Source organism: Nyctereutes procyonoides, unplaced genomic scaffold, assembly GCF_905146905.1.
Source record: "Nyctereutes procyonoides isolate TBG_1078 unplaced genomic scaffold, NYPRO_anot_genome, whole genome shotgun sequence".
NCBI lineage: Eukaryota > Metazoa > Chordata > Mammalia > Carnivora > Canidae > Nyctereutes > Nyctereutes procyonoides.
The window spans coordinates 9792540-9814126 of NW_026575142.1; the positions used below are offsets into that span (position 1 = coordinate 9792540).

Consider the following 21587-nt stretch of genomic DNA (forward strand, 5'->3'; position numbering starts at 1 on the left):
TTGCTTTGGAGTAGTTGAATAGGTTGATATCCGTCAGCCTGCTCCTTGGATTTGTGTGTTGAGAGGTAGCCATTCCATCTTGAAGCAAACTAAACAGAGTCCCAAAGAGAAACATACTGGGCTTGCTGTCCATGCCCGTGGAGTCCAAACATGTGCCTTAATAGCTCTCACTGCTCTGATCACCCACATTGGGCTACGTGCTCAACTGGGAGTGTGCCTGAAGGCACCCTTCTCATAGAACCTTTGGTTCATGCTCGCAGTTCCAAGTTTCACAGAGAGACATGAGCATATTGTATGTGGCATTTACAATAATGAAACCCTCAGTGTACACTTTGGCTAAAGTAAATTTGATTTTAATAATGCATCTAACAAAGGCCCCAGACAGTGACCCTGCAACACTCTGCACACCAGAAATGAAGAAACCCAGAAACTAAATGCTTCTTCTCTAAATGCTGCATTCAGCCCCAAGCTCACATCACTTCCAAGCTGAAGTCATCTATAGGTCAGTTGAGACATGACACAGATTAGGGATGTGGTGTACAGAGTCTTCTAAAGGGGCACTTCCTTGAGAAACCATGTTCTTCTAAACCCCTTGGCGTGGTGTGAGCAGTCTCCTTTGCTCTTCTTATCCAGAAAAGAGAGAAAGAGGAAGGGGAGAAGAAAGTCTCCACAAAAACGAATCGTGTTCTCCCTCAACCTTACCCAATCCACTGATTGGCTTTAGTGCCTGGCTGGCAGCATCCATGGAGGAACATTGGGAGCCAAGAACCTTCAGTTTGGAATTTCTGTGACCATTAGGAATTCCTAGTACATCACTGCATTCCATCTCTCTTACCCTGCCATCTGCTAGATCTTGAAATCAAGAGGATGAACTCAGGAAATCCCTCATCATTCAGTACCTCCAACACCTAGGTTCAGAAAGAAATGTGAAGGCAGACTTTTTGGCATCACATTCTCAGATTCCTATGCCAGAGCTGAATACACAGCCAGGGACTTGCGGTCCATAATCTACCTTCTCCAGAAACAGAGCAGGGGTGGCTGACCTCTTCCCACATCACTCTTTTCTGCAAAGCACAGCCAGTGTTGTGATGGTTTCTCGCTAGAAAAGGGAAGTTTGTGGCACTGCTCTGGCTGGCACATGGCATGGCCAGACCAAACATGCCACAAGGGCCTGGCTTCCTCATGCCTAGAACAGCATAAATGCTTAATGAACATTTGCTCAATGAATCAGCAGATGAATGGACACTTTTCAGGATGTGAGTGCTTTCCTAGTGCCTAAAATGGAGTAAATGCTTAATGAACATCTGCTTAATGAATAAATAAATGACACTTCTGAGGTTGTCACTATTTTATTCCAAGCTAGGACACTTTGATGAAATATGAGCTTATTATTAAAATAAAAAAGAGGGGATCCCTGGGTGGCTCAGTGGTTTGACACCTGCCTTTGGCCCAGGGCACAATCCTGGAGTCCCGGGATCGAGTCCCACATCGGGTTCCGGCATGGAGCCTGCTTCTCCCTCTGCCTGTGTCTCTGCCTCTCTCTCTCTCTCTCTCTCTGTCTATCATAAATGAATAAATAAAATCTTTAAAAAAAAGAATTTACATATACACATATTATATATATATGTTATATATTCTAATATGTTTTTATGAAAACTTTGAACACAAAGAAAAATTCTTAAGTCACCTGTGATCCCACTATTGGTAACATTTTGATGGACATCCTGACAGTCATTTTTTATGCATACATCGAGTAAAGTTGGGATGTTACATACAAACCAGTGTATCTTTCTTTTTCTCCAGACTTCATTTGTAAATCACTATTTATTATCAGTTACATCTTGATGCACCAGAGGTGTTTGGGCTCAAGAGGTCCAGTGGCTCTGCAGTATCAACCTATTACTACTCAAGAATAACTCCCTTTGTGGAATAAAGGACACACCCACTGATTCTTTAAAGCCATGTCATCTAACACTCTATGATCACAAAAGTATTTAAAAGCTGCATATCTGAAGCCACACCCTCACCTTAGTGACTAAATAGCATAGTGGCTGAATAGCATAGTGTGGAGAACCTCGGGAGCCAGGTTACCTGAGCTCTAATCCACCTCTGCCACATTCTAACAATGCAGTTTAGTGGCTCCATGTCCTCATCTATACAATGAGGAAGATAAGAACAGTATCTCCTTTAGAGCGTTCCTATAAGAATTAAATGAGTTAATGTATTTGAAGTATTTAGAACAGTGCCCGGTATACACTAAGCCACAATAGAAATGTTAACTATTGTTAGAATTATCCCAAGCCTTTTCTCAGATACGAAATAATTCTCCACGATACCAGTTGCTTGACACATCAAAGCACTTAATAACATTTGTTAAATGAATGAAGCCTCGTTTGCACCATCTGTATTGTGTTGATATTATGGCTCTTGTTTTCTAGACCTTTTTTGGATTCTACAGAGCCACAAAGCACCAGTCATGTTTCTCTGTCTATGATTTTCTCCATTCACTAGTATTGTATGGGGTCAGCTTGGAAATGGTAGTATATCCTAGCTGGTTTAAATTTTATGTTGACCAGATGATAGCAAATTACTGGGTAGCCTAGGGTGCCCTGTGAATCAATCTAATGTCTGGGTTCTTTGGATTCTGGTGGTTATATGCTCTGGTGCCTGGGAGTAGGATTATCCCAGCATATGTTAAAGGCCAAGGACTATCACTGGAAGCCCGATCAGAGGGTAGTCACAGGCTTTTCTGGAAAGGGTGATATGAGAACTATGCCTATATGCGTTGACTGTCTTTGCTTAGATATATTGTATTCATTGCTTTATGCTTTTTATATGGACTGTGAGGGAATATAGGTGAGAAAATAGATAAATGTAAAGGTCAATAAAACCCATAATTATTGGGTCAGGAACAGAAAAGATAAAATTGTATTTGAAAATAAAAGAATAAAATAGAGACAGACATGGGATAAATACATTGAAATACACTTTCCCCTGTCACTGTGTTTTCTTTTGAAAGTGTATTGTCCTCAGCAGTTGACTTTTTCTCCTCCATGTGGGCAAGTGTAGGTCTGAATGGAGAGGGCTTGAAGGAAGATGGATGTGTGGGGGAGGGGCAAGTGGACACTTAATGGCAGGTGGACACTTTTCAAGCCTGATGATTCTCAGAAACAATTTACCAGACAGCTTTAAATCACAGTCAAGAGATAGGTGCTGCTTCAGTAATTCAGGTATCACAGTGGAGAGAGGTAAATATGTTCTGCATGACTGTGAGTGTGCTGTACTTCAGGGATTCTTTTTTTTTTTTTTTTTAGGGATTCTTTATTCTGAGGATCTAGAGGTGGGCTCCATGGTCTTTGAACACCATAAAGTTACAGAATAATTTCGGGGAAGAGGGGCCAATATTCTTACCAAATTCTCAAAAGTAAAAAAAAAAAAAAAAAAAAAAATTCTCGAAAGTATCTATGATCCAAATAGTTTAAGATCTAGATGTGGATTCCCAGGAAAGAGGTGAGGGAGGAAGAGGGAGGAGATGGGCTGCATAGTACATTATAGTAAAGTATATTCCATCATATTATATAACAGGTGATAACTGATGGCTTAAAACTAACTCAGGATTTTGATCTTGTGTCTATTAGAGGCATTAGGTTTCAACTTCTAATTAAATTTCTAGTCTAATTATCTTATTTTAACATTATCCCTATTCTTACTATTCTAATTTATCAGCTCATTCTAATCAATAACATTTTCACAGGCAAAACCTCTGTAGATTTTAGTGCAGTTCTATTGTATTTTTTTTATAGCATTGATTTCAACAGTATTCTGGATAATTATTTCATACTTGATAGACGTTCAGGATTTACTTATTATTAGCAAGATCCAAACCCAACAAAGCTGACTTATAGTTTCAAGATGACAGAGATGATGGGAACGGACCTTTATACTCCTCCTTTTGAAATCACTCCAAAAATAGCAAGAAGAACAAAAAAGGGATACGCATTCCATATATTATGGAACCATGGTATATGAAGGCAGAAAATGGAGAGGGGATGGCTCATAGCTTACCAGAGAATAGGAAGATCTAACCCAAGTGTGTTTGAGGTGAGGGGACAGAGGAAGTGGTACACATGAGAAACATCCCCCTGGGAACCTGCTAAGGCTCAGGAACTGGAGGCATCAGAAAAAATTTTAAAATGGGGTGAAGTGGAATGAGGGGGTGATGAAAACTCTGAGTCCCCACATCTCCACCGTTCTCCATGTAGTCAGAAGGCTTCTTCTCAAATATGCAGAAAACCAGAATATTTGCTGGAGAGAATAAACCTGAGACTTGGGGACACCAGCAAAAGAAAAGTTAGGGTGAGGTACACCCTGAAAATGAGAAAACGAAGTGAAAGTCTACATTTTCAAAGATGAGAAGATGCAATTATCTTTTCTCAAAATGCCAACACACATGTTTACACCATTTCCAAGCAAGAGATTGGGAAGTCCAGAGAAAATGAGTCTAGAAACGGACATTTAGGGATCTCCAACAAAAGAGCAGCTGGCTATCTGCTCACCCTGCGGCAAGGCCCAGTAATCTACAGACACCATCCCCACGCACTGGTGTGTGGTGAGCATTTTAATGCTGTACTCTTACATGATAAAACACTCAAGAATATCAGGCATTTGCGGGAAACCAGCAAACACAGAGAAAAGGAGTTCGGAGGAAATAGGCAATCAAGGAGCAGAAGAGAATTTCAGAGGAATTATAAATACTATCTTAAAAAGATGAGATGATACTGCATCTATGAAAGAAGAATAGCATGCTATGAGAAAAGAAGCAACGGGTAAGAAAATGCTTATAAATTGAAAATATTATTACTCCTGGAAAATAAAAGGGAAAAGTCAATAAGGGCAAACAGGAAAGAAAAGACAAGAATATAAAGAAATCAATACAGGAAGTCCAATGTCCAACCAACTGGAGTTCCATTCCAATAGGACCCAAAAAGTAGTGAAAGGAAATTATTTAAAAAAAAAAATAAGATTACAAAACATACTGAAGAAGATGAGCCTCCAGGTTATTAAGCCTCACCAAGCAAAACGATGGGAAAAAAGTCCCAAACTAAACCATATCTTTGTGAAATTGCCAAAACCCAGAGATAGAGGATTCTGAGAGAGAAAAATCAAAGAGTATCTGCTGTTAGGAATAAGAATTGGATATACTTCTCAAAAACAGCTTCAGAAGTTAGAAAACAATAGAGCAGTCTTTCAAAATTCTGAGTGGAAATATTGCAACCTCGAATGTAGGGGAAGCTAACAACCAAATAGAAGAATAAAGACATTTTCAATCATGCAAAGCCTCAAAAGTTAATGCACAGTTAACACCCTTCTCACGGGCAGATGTGCTCCTGCGAAATGAGGTAGGAAATGAAGAAGGAGGGAGGGTGGGATGCAGGAGGCTGGAGGTCAACCCCAGGGGAGGAAAGCTGGCTGCCCGCAGAGAATCCAGACCAAAGAGCAGGAGCAGGCTGCAGCAGGGAGTCCCCAGGACAGGAAGGCATGGAAGAAATGGTGTGGCCCCCTTGGGGGGCTGTGTAGGATGTGAGAAGACTTGGATGTTCAAAGAAATCTGAACTCCAGGAAATAAAAACATTTACATCAGAAAGGAAACAAGCCTCACATAACGAGTTGGCTCAGTAGTGAATATTTATAGAATGCGGGTTTGGATTGCATCCTGGGTGTGAGAGGAAGGAGGAAAGGAAGAGAAGATCATTCTCACCCATCACAAGACATCAGTGTTTAAGGGTGAACTCTGGCACCTGGGTGCTGGGAGTTTGCCCACCTCTGCCACTTACTAGCTGTGAGCCCTTGGGCGCGTGACTTAGTTTCTCTGGGCCCCAATTCCCTGCTCTCTACCTGGGATAAGGGTGGTTCCTACCTCACAGGGCTGTGCTGACAATCCCGTGGGTTAAATGGTTGTAGAGCTCTTAGGACAGTGTCAGCACAGAGGAAGACTACATAAGCACTTGATGGATGGCCAAGTGCTAATAATATGGACACACTGTGTAGAAATATGGTAGAAATTAACTACCAAATTAGGGGAAGATGAGGTGCCTTTGGGAATCATGAAAGGGGGAGGATGAGAGACTATGGTTTTTGATCCTAAGCCTCTTACCATGATTTGATTTTTGTTTTTTAACTATCCAGGTCATACTTCAAGTAAAGCAAACTTAACTTAAAATGAACAGCCAACTCCAAATTTTAAAATGAAGGGGTACACACAGTTTTGATACGGGCTTCTTCAGTTCTCTCCACCCCACCCCTGACAATTTATTAACATTCCTGTGTTCACGTGTATTTCTCTTTGTATTTCTAAATGTAGCAGGGGACCCAACTTAATTTTAAAAAATAAAATTGTCAGTACAGACACTTATTATTCAGTTATTTCTGCAATAAAAATGTAACTAATCAAAAAACAAAGTTTTCATTGCTCTAAAAGAAGTGACTTAACCTTACCAGATTCTATCATCTAGTAGTCCTCAGTTTGGGGAAAAATGTACATGAAAAAGGAAGCAATTTGAACCCCACTTTCCCCTTCTCCTGGCCGCTGATACAGATTTTAATAAATACTGAAATGGGAGACTTAAGTAAGAAAAAGGGGGAAGACAGGCTTGGGGTCAAGAAAATGCATAGGCTTGTGTTTCCAGAGGCTCACTTCCTCCTCTTCTAAACTAACCGAAGGACAATAGGAACCAACGAACCTTGGTTCCGTAATGAACCTTGGTTCCGTAATTACATCACTGCTCCCCAAAGATCTCACATGGAGCCTGTACATTCCATGAGTGTGCCCCAGAAGCTAATAAAAAAAAAAAAAAAAGGATTCTATGTAAAAAGATTCCCCATGTGATCCTCAATCTGTGTTGCTAATCCTCTGCCAAAGCCTAGTTTTCAAGACGTACCCTGCCTTATTATCTGTATGAATTTAATCTGTCCTCCAAGCTAATATGAATTAAGGTCTTCACAAGAGAACGTCTAGAATATTTTCATGTAGCAATTTGAGTACCTCTAAGTTGCTTCTTTTAACCCATATATAACGTGTTTTCTCTTGCCCGCCTTCGTTTGAGTGGCATCTGGTGGATTATAGCATTCACTTCTAAATTCACAGTCCTCTTTCCTCCTTCCTACCACGAGATACTCATTGTTGCCATGTAGACTCACAAAACACATTTTGCTCTGAGCCTCTGCCAAACTGTCACTGTATCTGGATAGGGCGGCCTCTTCTCTAAGAAGGGAATAGTCTGAACTTTGTCCTGGTGTGCCAGTGTGGGCCCCCATGACAGCCAGCTAATTCATCACTGTGGGGACCTTTAGCTGTGCAACTGACCACCCAACTGACTGTCATCTAACTGGGTGGCAGTTAATCATCTCCTTAAATGATGTGGGTATGAAAACAGAGCTGATTGTTGCTCAGCGGACGGACCTTATCCATCCTCCCTGCCCCAAGGAGTGACTGTTGCCATTTTTCCCCTCTTCCCAGACCGCAGGGTTTCAAGAGATTCTGACCGAGGTGGAAATTTTAGCGGTGATTGTGGGATGCCTGTGTCATGACCTCGATCACAGGGGAACCAACAATGCCTTCCAAGCTAAGTAAGTGTTCTAATTGTTGTTATTTTAATGCATTTGCCTTTCTGTTCGGAGCCAAAGGTGACGAGTGCTAAAGAGTAAAGCATTAATTTCTGGCATCTGAGGCCAAGGCCACGCAGGCTTGGGTGTGCATGTCATGGGGCTCATCCATCTTTATAATTCCCTATTCTTCTTTTAATTGCAAATTTGCCCTTCATGTCATGCTTGTTGATTTGGTCTGTCTCTGTTGACCTCAGTCAGATAACAAAGCTCAGATTTTAAAGGGCCTATTTTTTTTTCCCTCCCAGAATATTTGCCTTCACGGCATTATAAGCATCTTGGACTTGCAACTCTCAAAATCAGCTTTTGAGACTATTAAAATAAAAGTGGTCTTAGGAAATTTTATGAAGCGAAATATCTTTCTTCACCCAATAGAATCTCTTGCAGGCTCTTTAATGGTGGGTATAGTATAAACTGCAGTGAAATAAAGTGACATGAGGAATACGGTCTCTGCTGCTCTCGTCCCTCCTCCCACAGAAAGATGGGGAACAAAGGTGGCATCAGGACTGGGGATGTGCAACACATGACGTGCACAGACGGAATAATCTGCCCCTAAGCAAATTGGATGGGTCAAGATAACCATTGCTTACTGGCTAACGCTGTGGCCAAGGTTATAGAATTTATGGGTGCTGGAAATAAGACCAAAACCCCAATCTCCCAACTGATATTAAGGGCCCAGTTTTAACGGTCCTTATACTGTTTGTAAACAAAATGATATGTGGGTTCAGACTCTAGAGCAAAAAGTTTGGGGATGGAGAAGTTAAGGAAGGCTTCAACAAAGAGGCAAGCTGAACCATCAGATGACCGATTTCAAAGCCCCCAAACGGGTCTCTCTCCCTCCATAATCTGAATGTCAACGGCCCACTGTTTTTCAACAGCACACCACTCACTTTGTTCCTTGAACATCTACCTAGGGAGGCCTTGGAGTCCTGGCAGCCTGCTTTTATTCCTGATCCAGCAAATGAATTTTTATTTTATACACTTCTCTAGGCAGCCTGGATCCTATTATAGCTCATCCCTTGAACCTTCTCTTCTCAGTATCCTACGATTTCTTGACTCTCTTAACCTCTTATGACATCTACTCTGCAAAAACTCAGCCCCAGCTCAATCAAACGTTTCGATTTCTTGCAACTCCACCTAGACTTTTAAAGGCTTTGGGAGAAAATGTCACAGTTGCGAGAGTCTGAGACATACAAATATATATTGTCCCAACTCAGCTGGCGGCTCTGTGTTCCCTACTGATCTTTCTGCATCCCTGGCCAGCTCTGTCCCCCCCCCCCCCTTAGCGGTTATATGTACTGACCGGTTTTCCCTTCCTAAACCACCTCCTGTCCGCCACCACCCCCACACCACTCAGCAGATCACCTTGCCTCCTCCTTCACCGAGAAAATTGAGGCCATCAATTGAGCACTCCCTCAATTTCCTCCCCTGCCATGTAGAAACTTATCTGTCTGGCCCCATCCTTTCATCCTTCCCAGCTATCTCAGTCAAGGGGCCGTGCTGCCTCCTGTCTGAGGCTAATCCCTCCACCTCAGCTTGGGATGCCTTCCTTGCCCCCTCCTGCGGGACCCCACTCCATCAATCTCCCTCTCTCTGCCTTGTGCCTCCTCCTCTTTCCTACAGTGCTCAGCGTCCTGTTAATGGGAACTATTCTCCCCCATCTTGAGGAAGCCCACCTCAGTCCCCACTTCTCCCTCCAGCTTCCGCTCTCTTTCTCTCCTTTCCTTCCCAGTCAGTCCTCTTGGAGAGTTGTCTGTTCATTGTCTTCACTTCCTCAGCCCCTGCCTTCCACATGGGTTCCAGTTCTGCCTTACCAGGTGAAGCCACCAATGGGCCCCTTTCCCAAAGCCAATGGACACTTCTTGTCCATCTTTCTTGGCCCTTCTTGCCTGAAGGCACGTTTTGCCACTCCCTCCTTCTGAGAGTCCCCCTCTCACCTCAGAATCAGTCTTTCCCTATCCCTTTTCCTCTATCTCAGTGAATGGTGGCACCCGAAATCCACAAGACACCCAGAGCTGCTTCTCCTTAGCACCCCTCAAAGTCCACATCTCTGCCTTCTTACTGGAACTGCTGCTTCTTTGCATCCGTTCTGAATTGCTACCACAAGGAGCCCAACTTCCCTCCTCCGGTCTTCCCCCCTCCTGGCACTCCAGAATAATCTTTGTAATTCACGAAGCTCACTAGATCACTCTCCTGCCTGAAAGACATTCACTGGCCTCCTGTGACTTTCAGGATAATATTCAAATTGCTTAGTGTAGCCCCCAAAGCTCCTTTTCTATCTGGCTCCTGCCCATTGTCCTGGCCCAGCGCCCACTCCTCCCTCCCCTCCATCTTTGCATCAGCAATCCAGACACAGGGGCTATTGGAGTGCTCAAGAAGGGGGGGTGGGTCCAGATAGTTATAGCTCTCTGTGCCCCAGTATGCTGCTTCCCTTACCTGGAATGCCTTCCTTCTCCTTTCCTCAAAATTCCTCTGGGTTTTATCCCCGGGGTACCATCCCCTGGTTGATTTGCTGTGCTCACATAATGCCCTATGCTTTTGCAGAAGTATGCATCTCACTACATTTTAATTGCTGATTTACAGGTGTGTCTTTCCTTTTTCTTGAGTACCTGTGATGTATAGCAAGTAACAGGAGCATAAGAAACACACAAAGAATGTTTGATGAGTGAATGAATGATGAATGGATAAATGGGTGAGATTTTGTTTTAACGGATTTAACTATTTTAATACAGCTTTTCAATAAGGTTTCCTGATTTCTTAAGCAAGTATAATCTTTTATAGGTTATTATAAAACATAGTTTTTATACACATAGTTTGATGTTGTACTAAAGACAATAGTGTCCCTGGGGCCTACTGAAGCATAAACAGAGTGTACTTTCATTATAGGGTGTGACAATTCCTTATGTTTGGGTTTCTGTGTCTGCATTTCATTATTTTTTTAGGATGCCTCTCTCTGGTAGGTCAATGGCATCATTGTCAGTGTATCTTCCTTTAGCATGCTCTCTAGCCCTCTACTATTTTGCCACTTAGGCATAAATAAGAGATAAATGTATTCGAATTATAGTCATAAAACAAGGCTGGGCACCTTGAGGGTTCTTTTTAAGAGCCAAGCGCCCAATATTTATCCTGAGATACCACTGTGCCTTCCCAGAGAAAGCCTGTGTGTCACACTGAGAGTGGTGGCCCTTCTTGCATGGACCTCTCAGCTCTTTGGACCAAGAATACACACCTGATTAAAACCCAGCTAATTGTATTTTATCTGCCAGGAATTTGGAGTTGGATTACCATGATATTGAGTCAGCTGTTGAGATCCAGGCTGCAGATCCACAGAGACTTGGGAGCTGTAGGCTGCCATTTTGGGAAAGCCATGATGACCATGGCACATAGCTAACAGAAACAAGAAAGGGAATCTGCAGAGAAGAGAAGAAGAAGTAGATATTCGGGGAGAAACAGAAAGAAGAGATTGTACAACCTTAGAGAAAGACAAAAAGCAGACTTGATCCGTGCTTTCCACATCTCTCCTCCCTTTCCAGGAGACCCAGCCACACTTGTGATAATTGGGCGCTGTCACAGTTCTTTTTATCCTTTAATCAACCTTCTCTTCAGTGAAGCTGCTTCTAACTGATTTCTGTTCTTTGCAACTAACAGTCCCTGAGACCGAGAGAACTACCATGTGTTTGTTGTTTCCTACCTCCAGTGCTCACCAATATCCGTGTAGGGTAAATATTTTTGTCCCCATTTTATGGAGAGGGCCTGAGCCTCAGGAAAGTAATTAACTTGCCCAAATTCATATACCCAGAATGGTATTCGGACCCAGACTATCTGATTCCAAAAGCCATTCTTTAACCACTGCATCATCCTGTCTTTTGTGACACTGTAATATTTACTTGAGGCCTTTGAGCTTCCAGTTTGTTGACTTGCCATATATGTGAGCTCTGGAAAACTGAAACATGCTTTGACATCCAGCAAATCAAGACATGGAACCATAAAATATCATAGAACTGAACTAGACCTTGGTAGTCATGTTTCAACACCTTAATTTTACAAAGATGGAAACTAAGGTCCCCAAGTCTCAAGTGATTGGTGTGAGATTAAACAACTTTCAACATATGAGATAGTATTAGTTAATGATACTAGCAGTCTTTTTTTTTTTTTTTTTGGCATCCTCATACCACATGGTCAAATCTACCTGTTCCAAGACAGTCTGACGTGTTTCCTTGAGACAATTAATCTTGTATACAATTTATCAGCTCACATGTTGTCCCTCAGCCCTACTTCTACCTAAGAGAGTCACTTCTGAACTTAGGATACCAAATGCCATCACCACCCAACCTCAGTTAAAATGTCCTTCAACAGGAAATACAGAAAGAGACCTTCTGACATCATGGGGAAGGGATTAGTTTTTTATTGATTAAAAAAAAGACTTTTTCAGTAAGTGTGCCATTATTTAGAAAAGCCTTCTGAAGAAATCTAATCCTTATTTCCTTTGTTTTTCCACAATAATTGAGTGTTTTTCTTGTGCAAACCTCCATGCTAGGCATTGGGGGAGAAATAAAGAAGTATAACAAACAGCCCCTTCCCTTAAAGTATTCACAGTATAATTCCAACCTTTCAAGTGATTTGGAAATGGGATTTAAATGCACCAATTATTATGTGGCGAAGCATACAGTACCTTTTATTCATATATAAGGCCATAAAAGAAACAGGAGACATTTAGCAGGGGACAAATTACTATATAAAATGCAAAATGCCTCTACAATAAAAAGTTGTGACTTTAGTTATAGCACAATATGATTTATTCTCTTAGCCTTTCTGATGAGTGAACCTTTGCATTTTCATATTTTATTCTTAATTTTTAAGTATTGGAGCATGTGCAATGAATGATCAATAGGTAGAGAGGGCCGCCATCCCACCATGCTTGGCAATTGCTCTGTGAACACCTCTCTCCTGTTTTCTCCAGGGACAGCCTTTCCCACTCATCCCCCTCTCCATTACAGCTGCCCCCGATGATTAAATATCAGTACCAAGCAGCTTTGTAGTATATTCTCCTAGGAGACTTCTTCTATTCATTTCTAGCATAATCTCTTATACTCATTTATTGGGAATGAAAACCCATCTTGTCGCTTTCGGCCAGGTCCCAGAAGTGAAATCCTGGGGCACATTAATCTGCCGTGACAGCCTAATCCCATTCCTCACCACCTCCCAGCAATTCTCAATTTCCTAATTACCTTTCATAGTTTTCCTTCTAAAACTTTCCCATAAGCCATGGCCACACACTCCCATTACATCTCTCTTCCAAAGAATATGCATACCTAGCAAACTTATGCACATTTTTGCACATTTATTTTTTGGTTCCTGTGCAAAGTGCTGAATGGCCTGTAGGGAAAGAATTTTCACTTTGACTTTTCTTTTTAATAAGTCTCCCTTGGTGTGTCACCTGTCCAAAAATGGAAAACTTTAGTATGTTGTTGGGATGACCTAATCAATAATGAGCATCATGAATAATCATATGTATAAATATTCCTGTGCTTGTGGAATTTGGATATATAATGTGGATATCTGCAAGTTGGAGATATATATAACTCCACAATTTGGATATGTAATATTTTCATACTTACAGTATGTGCCCCACAGCTCTTCTATGATGGATATACTTCCTACAGACAATTAAAGTGAGGGCTGGCGTTAAAGTTCATTTTTTCCATATGCAATTCATTTGGGTATCTTTCTCATATTTTACATGAAAAACTGGAAGTATACCTTTACACAAAATATATTACATGAAAGACATGGCTTCTTTTAAAAAATGGTTTTATGCTAAAGTAAAATTGGTTAATATTGCATATTACATTCCCCACCTGCAAAATCACCATGTATTTTCACATATGGATACCATTGGGAAATCCGACAATAATAAAACAGTTTAACTTTTTAAACCCGGCATTTTCCAAATGTATTTGACCTTGGGACTTTTTTCATTTCTGCCTATATGCCATTTAATATTCCAAAGAACTAGTATTCTGTAGCCTACTTTTTGATAAGGTATATCCTGAGATATATTTTATTTTTTGCCATTTACATCAAGTTTAGTGTCTGTGGGCTTCATTCCTGTGGCCCTAGGAGGTTCATAGCATGTATGAGTGCAGTGGCAGGTATAGGCAACATCCTCAGTGAGACTTGACCTGAGAGCAAAAGCACCAAGGGGTTTTGCAGTCTTAGAAAAACTAACAAAGACCAAATCTAATAGTGTAAACAAAGGATCCATATGGAAATGGAAACATTCTTGCTTCTATGATTTTACTCTAGAAAACTGAAAGTAGGTTTAGTACCATACTTTGTTCTATGAACACCTAAAACGACACCTTGCTTGCAGAAAGGGGAGCATTAGTAGTGCAAGTCTAATAAGAGAATGTCTCCTACACAATTATAGGGGACTGTGAGCTTCCTGAAGGTAGAAGCTCTTATTTATCTTTGTATTCCACATGCCCATAGCCTGGCTTTGTAAGAATCATCATTACTTGTTGGGTGAGCGAATGAATGAATCACAATGTTTTCCTGCACTTTTGTAGCTTTAGTATGGTTCAGCTGCAAAATCTACATATATTTGTGATTAACTCAGTACTGTGTGAGGGTAGTATTTGTTATAAAGTGCCCCCTGGTTAAGGGAGGAAACTTCCTACTCATCCTGAAAAAAGACAGTATAAAGTAATTTGTGATCATCCAGCTGATTTAACTTTTGTGAGGTCTGCTAAACCAACATGATAAAGGATGAAATAATATTTTGCACTGTGACCTTATCTTATATCAGTGACTCTGTTATCAGGTTTCACACCACTAAGTGAGGGGCATCTGGGCATGGCTATTTAATAGAAACAAATCACAGGAATCTGAGCCTGTGGTTAGCAGTTGGTATACAAGTAGAATTCTGCATTAAATTTTGAAATCTTTTTTCATTGATGACAACCAGCTTGACAAAAATGGAGACTCAGTAGCAGAAATGAGAAAGTTATCTTTCTCATGATGTAGTGAGAAGAAACTTACAAACTTGGATTCCAGTCCAGAACTGGTACCTATCAGCTGTGTGACCTTGGAAAAGTTGTGTAACTTTTCTGAGCCTTGGTTTCCTCATCTATAAAATGAGAAAAATAACACCTATTTCATGGTTGTTGTTAGGACTAAAATGAAATGATGTATTAAATTGTTAATATATTGCCCAGTGTATGATAGGTAAGTTCTCATGATAGTTATTATTATTTATGACATTATCACAAAATGTGCTAACACATTTATTACTGAACCTAATGCAAACTCTCATTTCTAGCCATACCACTGTAAACTTATTAGCCAAGCAGCTAATATTTTTTAAGCAACTATTCCATGCCAGGCAATTGGATATGATTCGCACATAAAACATCCTAGAATTTCAGAAACCAAAATAAAGGCATACAGTGTACACCTTGACAAATGTATTTTGTTTTATTTTATTTTTTTGACAAATGTATTTTAATAAAAATGAACTCTGATAGAAAACAGTAACTATAATTAAATATTAATTAATCACTGATTACTAAGATTGGCCTAACAAATTTTCACTTATTAAATGGTATAGATTAAGGTAAGACTTAAAGAAATAACACATACCCGATGAAAATCTAGCTCCCTCCTTATCTATTCATAATAATCCCTATGGAACCCTGTGTTTCCCCCAACATGTGGTCAGCTCTGAGGCTGTCCAGGGAACACAGGTCCCTGGACTCCTGATCCAGCTGTGATCTTGGGCTGCTTCACAGTGGAGGTGGAGGGCAGCTTATGATCAAAATCCTTCACATTGCACATAAATGCAGTTCTTGCTCTTCTTATGAGCAAGACAGTCTGTGTGCTGTCAATCCCCAGTGTTTCCAAATAAAAGCCAAATTGCTTTTAATGTCCCAACTCCCTGGAATGAGTAGGAAAGAATACAAGGACCTGGATGGGTCATTAGTCAGAGTCCCAGGACTGCCTTTTAAGCTATAGGATTCTCTGGATCTCTCTTGACTCTTGAGATGTTCTAATTCCTAATCCACAAGAGCTGGAAATGAACACACTTGGACATTTCCTTTTTTTTTTTAATTTTTATTTATTTATGATAGTCACACGCACAGAGAGAGAGAGAGAGAGAGAGAGAGGCAGAGACACAGGCAGAGGGAGAAGCAGGCTCCATGCACCAGGAGCCCGACGTGGGATTCGATCCCGGGTCTCCAGGATCGCGCCCCGGGTCAAAGGCAGGCGCCAAACCGCTGCACCACCCAGGGATCCCCACACTTGGACATTTCCAATGAACACGTTGCTGAACTAATATTGTTGAGAATTAACAATAAGCAAAATTTATGGATAACTCAAAATAATTTTTTCAAGTATCAACATTTTCCATTCTTAAATGGAAATATATATGGATTTTAATTGATTTAGTAGACTGCAGTCTACTACATGTCATGCATTATGATAGGTACTTTCAAATATTTTATTTTATTTTATTTTCATAGATAACAGGAGGTAGATAGCATTATCATAATTTTAGAGACAAAGAAGCTGAATCCTAAAGCACCCAAGAAATTATCCAAAGCTATTGCCAAGAGCTGGGGTCTGGTTCCAAATCCAGGGAACTTTCCAGAGTTCTAACCTGAGATATAATGGGACTCTGGGCTGGGAAACCATAGTAAAAATTTGTCAGCCATGCATGTAAAGTGGTTAAATGGGCTGTGCCTAATATTCCCAAGAGCTTTTCCCATGGAGAGTCAAATACATTTAGTATAAGACAATTAGTTGTTCTGGACACTCAGAAGATACATAAGGTTTATTCACAAAGTGTACCCTGATCCCCTGAGCTAGAATTTATATCTTCGGTCCTCAGATCATCCGCAGCCCTTTGATTGGACCCGGAACACTGTCTATGGCATTTGTGTTATGTGCATTATTTTCCCTTATGACCACACCTCATCTTCCTTAGCAATGTAGACTGCGTCTTATTTACTGTTCTATCATCCATAGACTCTAGTCCAACACACAGAAGGTGTGTATATGCTAATGTTCCTTTGCCAAAGCAGGAGAAGCAATTTGATCCAAAGAACTGGGGTGGGAGGATCACTGACAAGTGGAAGGTCCTGGTCACTCACCCTTCTGTCCTCTTTCAGGAGCGGCTCTGCTCTGGCCCAGCTCTACGGAACTTCTGCTACCTTGGAGCATCACCATTTTAACCACGCTGTGATGATCCTGCAAAGTGAGGTACAGACCTAATGTTATGTTCATGCTTTTGACAGAAGAACCAATAAAACAATGTTTGCTACCTCTCTCTTTGTGGTGCCACAGGTAAATACAGAGAAGAGGACAAGTGTTGTTAGGCCAAACTATTTTCTTAGTGGCTTTGTAAAATTCTTTCAGATGCCTGACCAAGAACCTTATTCAAATTCTTCCGGAGCTGATTCATTTGGGTTTCATTATTGGTAAGGAGACTTCTCAGACTCACTTCGCAGAGGGGACCACTTACAGTTTGTCACCAGAGCACAGGCTTACCTTGCCGGAGGAGTATAGAGCGACTTGATGGAAATAGCGAGTGGCCCAACATTCTCACTTTGTGAAATTCAAAGCCATTTTAAAAGATGGTAGAAGTAGAAACAGGGTGAGAAAATTACACTTTATTAGCACAATCGAGAAAGCTATAAAAGATAAAAGAGCCCCAAATCGCTGGTGGGAGCAATCAGAAAGTGAGAATTGCAGCTAAACTTGGGACCCAGGGCTAAAGCCTTATGCCTTATTTTGTTTCATGTGGCAATGTAGGAACTGGAAATAGTTGGCCTTTTGTACTTTTAGCTCTCCATGGAGAAAAAGAAAAAAACACTAATGGACTCTGGCTGAGGCATCTGAGTTTTAAATTGCCAGGAAAGGATCTGTTTAATTTTCTGCAGGCGTACAGAATTTTTTTTTTTTTAGGCCAAGAAGGGATCATCTGTTCCCCATTATTTGTCAGTTCTCTAGCTGTGCCATTAATTATTATTATTATCATCATTAAGGCCCTGCTTCGCTGGAATAGCATCATTAAATATGGAGGGTGTTTTTTTTTTTTTTTTTTTTCCTCCAGCCTATCTGGAGAAAGCATGTCTTTTGCAATATCATGAAAGCCTTCTTCGACCCCATAAAGGAGAGTCAGCACTCCGGAACCTGATGCCTCTGGGGAAGAGCAAACCCGCTGGGGGAGATGTATTTTCAGTTGGGAATGAAACATCAAGGGTTAGGCTCTCAGTAACTCTGACAGAATCCAGCAGCCCAGCCTCCAAGGCTCTGGAATTTTCCTATGCAAGCCATGTTTTTAGCTGAACGCTGTGAAGGAGGAGGGGTCAGGAGGAGGTTGGGTACAGATGGTCTTTTCTGTATGGGCAATATGATGGGTTGACATCGGACCCCAGAAACTCCCACCTTTGTGATAACAGGGATTATAATAAACAGGGCGTTAGTGTTTTCTCGGAAGGTCATTTGTTTGTCTCTTGGGAAAAACAAACCCTGCTAACTCAGAATTTGTCTTCACACAAGCAAAACGCGTTGGCTGGCCTCCACTGCATGGTTGTCTCTGGAAAACGCAGAACAATAATAACAGAACTACGCCCTGAGCAACTGGCCTGTGGGTGGTGGCCTAGAGCTTTCCTCGCATCCCCTCCTGTCCTGCCCTTCAGAAAGGCAAAAATGCACATGGCATTACACCCCCGCTTTTCAAATGAGGCAGAGGCCAGAGCATAGTTGCTCCAGACCTTTCTACCTCCACGGTCGGTTTTCTTTCCATCAATACCAGTCCTCCCTAAACAAGGAGTAGAAGCAATATTTAAGGGAAAAAATCTGTCTCGGGGACCAAAGGCGTGAGGCATTGTAGAAGGCCAATTTGCATATAAACAATACATTGATTGCAAATTAGCTGGGTTTTTTAAATTATTTTTATTAGAGCTTATCAGGCTACCTTTATCACCTCTATCAGCTATAAATTGTGTCCGTTGTGTTACGTAAGTCCTTTAAAATTGGTAAAATGCGCTCTCTCACAAAATGATCAAGGTCCTCAAATTCAGACCAACTCCCTCCTGAATTCCACATAGTTTTGACTGTCACTTACTCCAAAAGGCTATATTTCTTTCACTGGGAGATTCTAGATATGTGTCTACATCCGGGTGACAGCTTCTCCAGAGATCTACCCACTTTCTCCCAGGCCCCAGCACACCAGCCTGTGATTGATCCATGGGGCAAGGCTCAGGCAAAGAAACCTGGGCAGAATTATGGTGTGGCCTACCTTTAGTTATTTGTCTTCTTCCTAATGGCTGAATTAAGGGTCTGGGAGAGTTCATTTGAAAATTATTATTAATATTGGACGTTGTCCCAGGTGCAACCAATATACTCTAGTCTTTAAGGAACGGAGGGTTCACCCAATGAGATAAATTAAGTAAGGGAAGGAGATTATCATCTGGTGCCTGGTAAGAACTAATTTACTAATTGATATTCTGGTTCCCTGAAAGAATTAATTTACCTCTAGGCAGAGAAGAGTTTATTCTCCGGCCGCGATTCTGCGCCTTCTTTGGGCACCGTCTTCTGGCTCTAAACGCTGGCTTGAGACCCCTCCAGTTCCCCGGCCACATGTTTATGAGTTCATAATTCATGCTAAGAAAACTCGGTAGATGAAAAGTCCCTGACTCTCAAAGCAAATTAAGTGAATAGTCGGTCACTTTACACAAGGATTTTTTTTCACTATACTAAAAACATTGCAGAACTGTATATTTTAGCTGAAACAAATTTTGATGAAAAGAAGGGTATTTTCCAAAGGCATGGAGTTATACAGATGCAAGTTTTCCTAAGGAAATATCTTAACATCCCAAGAACCATGCCAAGAACAGTATCTCCTACATCCTAGCCACTCAGTAATTACGTACTGGACTTCATCTACACATACCTCATTAGGATGTATCTTCACAATTTAACACAGGATTTCTCAAGCTCGGCTGAGTTGACACGCGAGGCCAGATAAATCTTTGTTGTGGGGGCTCTCCTGTGCATTGTAAGAGATTTAGCAGCATCCCAGGCCTCTATCCATCAATGGCATGCCCATCCAGTGTGACCATCAAAAATGTCTCTAAACATTGCTAGAAGTCTCCATTGCCAAAATCATCCTCAGTTGAGAACCACTGGTCTATGGGTTTTTTTTCTCCTCCTTAAAGCCATTTGTTGCCATAGCAGGTGCTTCCAAAATGCCAACTTAAGTCTTTATTAGTAAAACTAGTATTCATTTTCGGGGTCAGAAAGATTCTCAAATGTCTTGTCAACTTCTGCACTCCGCAATTCCACAGGAAGTGGCAGTCAAACGGAGTTGTTGGCACAGGCATATCCACAGTGAGACAAATTTAAATGTTTTCAGAGTTTTCTATTTAAGACTAACAAAGTCTGGTAAAGATTAATGAAGTGCCCCCCTGGTAGTCCTCCCTCAAAATGATTGCATTTTCTGGCTTTGCTATGTTTGTCAGAAAATCTGTTTGTATTTGCACAAAATTTCATTAATTTTTAAAATGATTTTATCATGTGCCCATACTTTCTTTTTTTAAATATTGGAGATACATATAATCAACAACCTCAGATTTAATGTTGTCTTTTGTGACTTTTTTACTTTCTCATTACAGGGTCACAACATCTTTGCTAATTTATCCTCCAAGGAATACAGTGACCTTATGCAGCTTTTGAAGCAGTCAATATTAGCAACAGACCTCACGCTGTACTTTGAGTAGGTATTGGCATTTGATCTATTTGACAAATGGATATCTAAATTTTCATCCTGTAATTAATTTTCAGGTCCATATTTGGGGGTTGCCTGTTATCCTAGCACTAGTGTCAATGTGTAAATGAGCTAAACTTTCTGTTGTTGTTTTCCCTTATCTAAATGAATTTCATTAAGGTGGTATCTGTAAGACAAGAAAATTGAGGCTAGCATTAAGAGATTTATAGCTTTCTTTTATTTTATGAACTTTGAGATTTTTGACTCTGAAGCTAAATGATGGCCGTTTTTATTTCAGAGACTGGTTGAAATTGCTATATTGGACTGTTATTTCTAGTCAGATCCATAAGGGCATTGATGATGCTAATGAAAGATTTGTTGCTGAAAGGTTGACTTGAAATCCAAGCCCTCATTTCTTGCCTCTCCTCTAGATGTCTTTCTCAGAAGTTCTATCCCCTTTACCCCAAAGTTCAAGCCTCTATCTGGGCTGGAAATTCCATCCCTCTTACATCCTCTGAGACCTGCTCCATTGGGTACTACTTATCTTGGCAGCATGGAAGTCTCTTCCTTCACCAATATGCATAGTTTCCTCTTTAAAGACCAACTTTCCTCCCTTAAAAAAACTCTTTCACTTGATCCCATGGAGATCTTTCATTGCTTTTCAATTTACCTCTCTCTCACTGCCTACCTTTTCAAATGAATGGCACATGTTAGGACCTTTATTTTCCTAACACCTAGTTACACTTTGAAGACTGATGTGCACCTTCACATTCAGCCAAAATTGTTCTGTTAGAGGGCACCAGAGACTTTCTTGTCCTCAAATTCAATGTCCTTTACTCATTTCTGATATTATCTAGCTTCGTTGAGACCTCTGAAGATTTACAGGCTTCTCACTGTCAATTTCTGCCCTCTTCTCTTCCCCAACATCTGATTGCTTTTCTCTCTCATTTTCTGGGTTCTCTGAGGGTTCCTTTCTTCTTGTTTCCATAAATGAGTTCTCGAACCCATGTTCCTCTCTCTCTACTCATATCTGTTCCCTTCATCTCATCTCCATATAACCCTATATAGGTATGAAGAAGGCTCTGGAATTCTTCAGTCTAACCCTCTCTCACATCCTATCCAATTTCGACCTTGAAAACCTTGAGAGGCTTCA

At 41.0% G+C, this 21587-nt stretch overlaps 1 protein-coding gene across 1 annotated transcript in view; it reads left to right on the plus strand.

Annotated features, from left to right (window-relative positions):
- The window catches only part of PDE11A (phosphodiesterase 11A), a 376450-nt gene that overhangs the window by 292894 nt on the left and 61969 nt on the right, over window positions 1-21587 (plus strand). The window contains exons 13-15 of the mRNA XM_055308352.1: window positions 7517-7626; window positions 16833-16923; window positions 20343-20443. Of these exons, the coding sequence (XP_055164327.1) occupies window positions 7517-7626; window positions 16833-16923; window positions 20343-20443 (302 nt within the window). The remainder of the gene's footprint in view (window positions 1-7516; window positions 7627-16832; window positions 16924-20342; window positions 20444-21587) is intronic.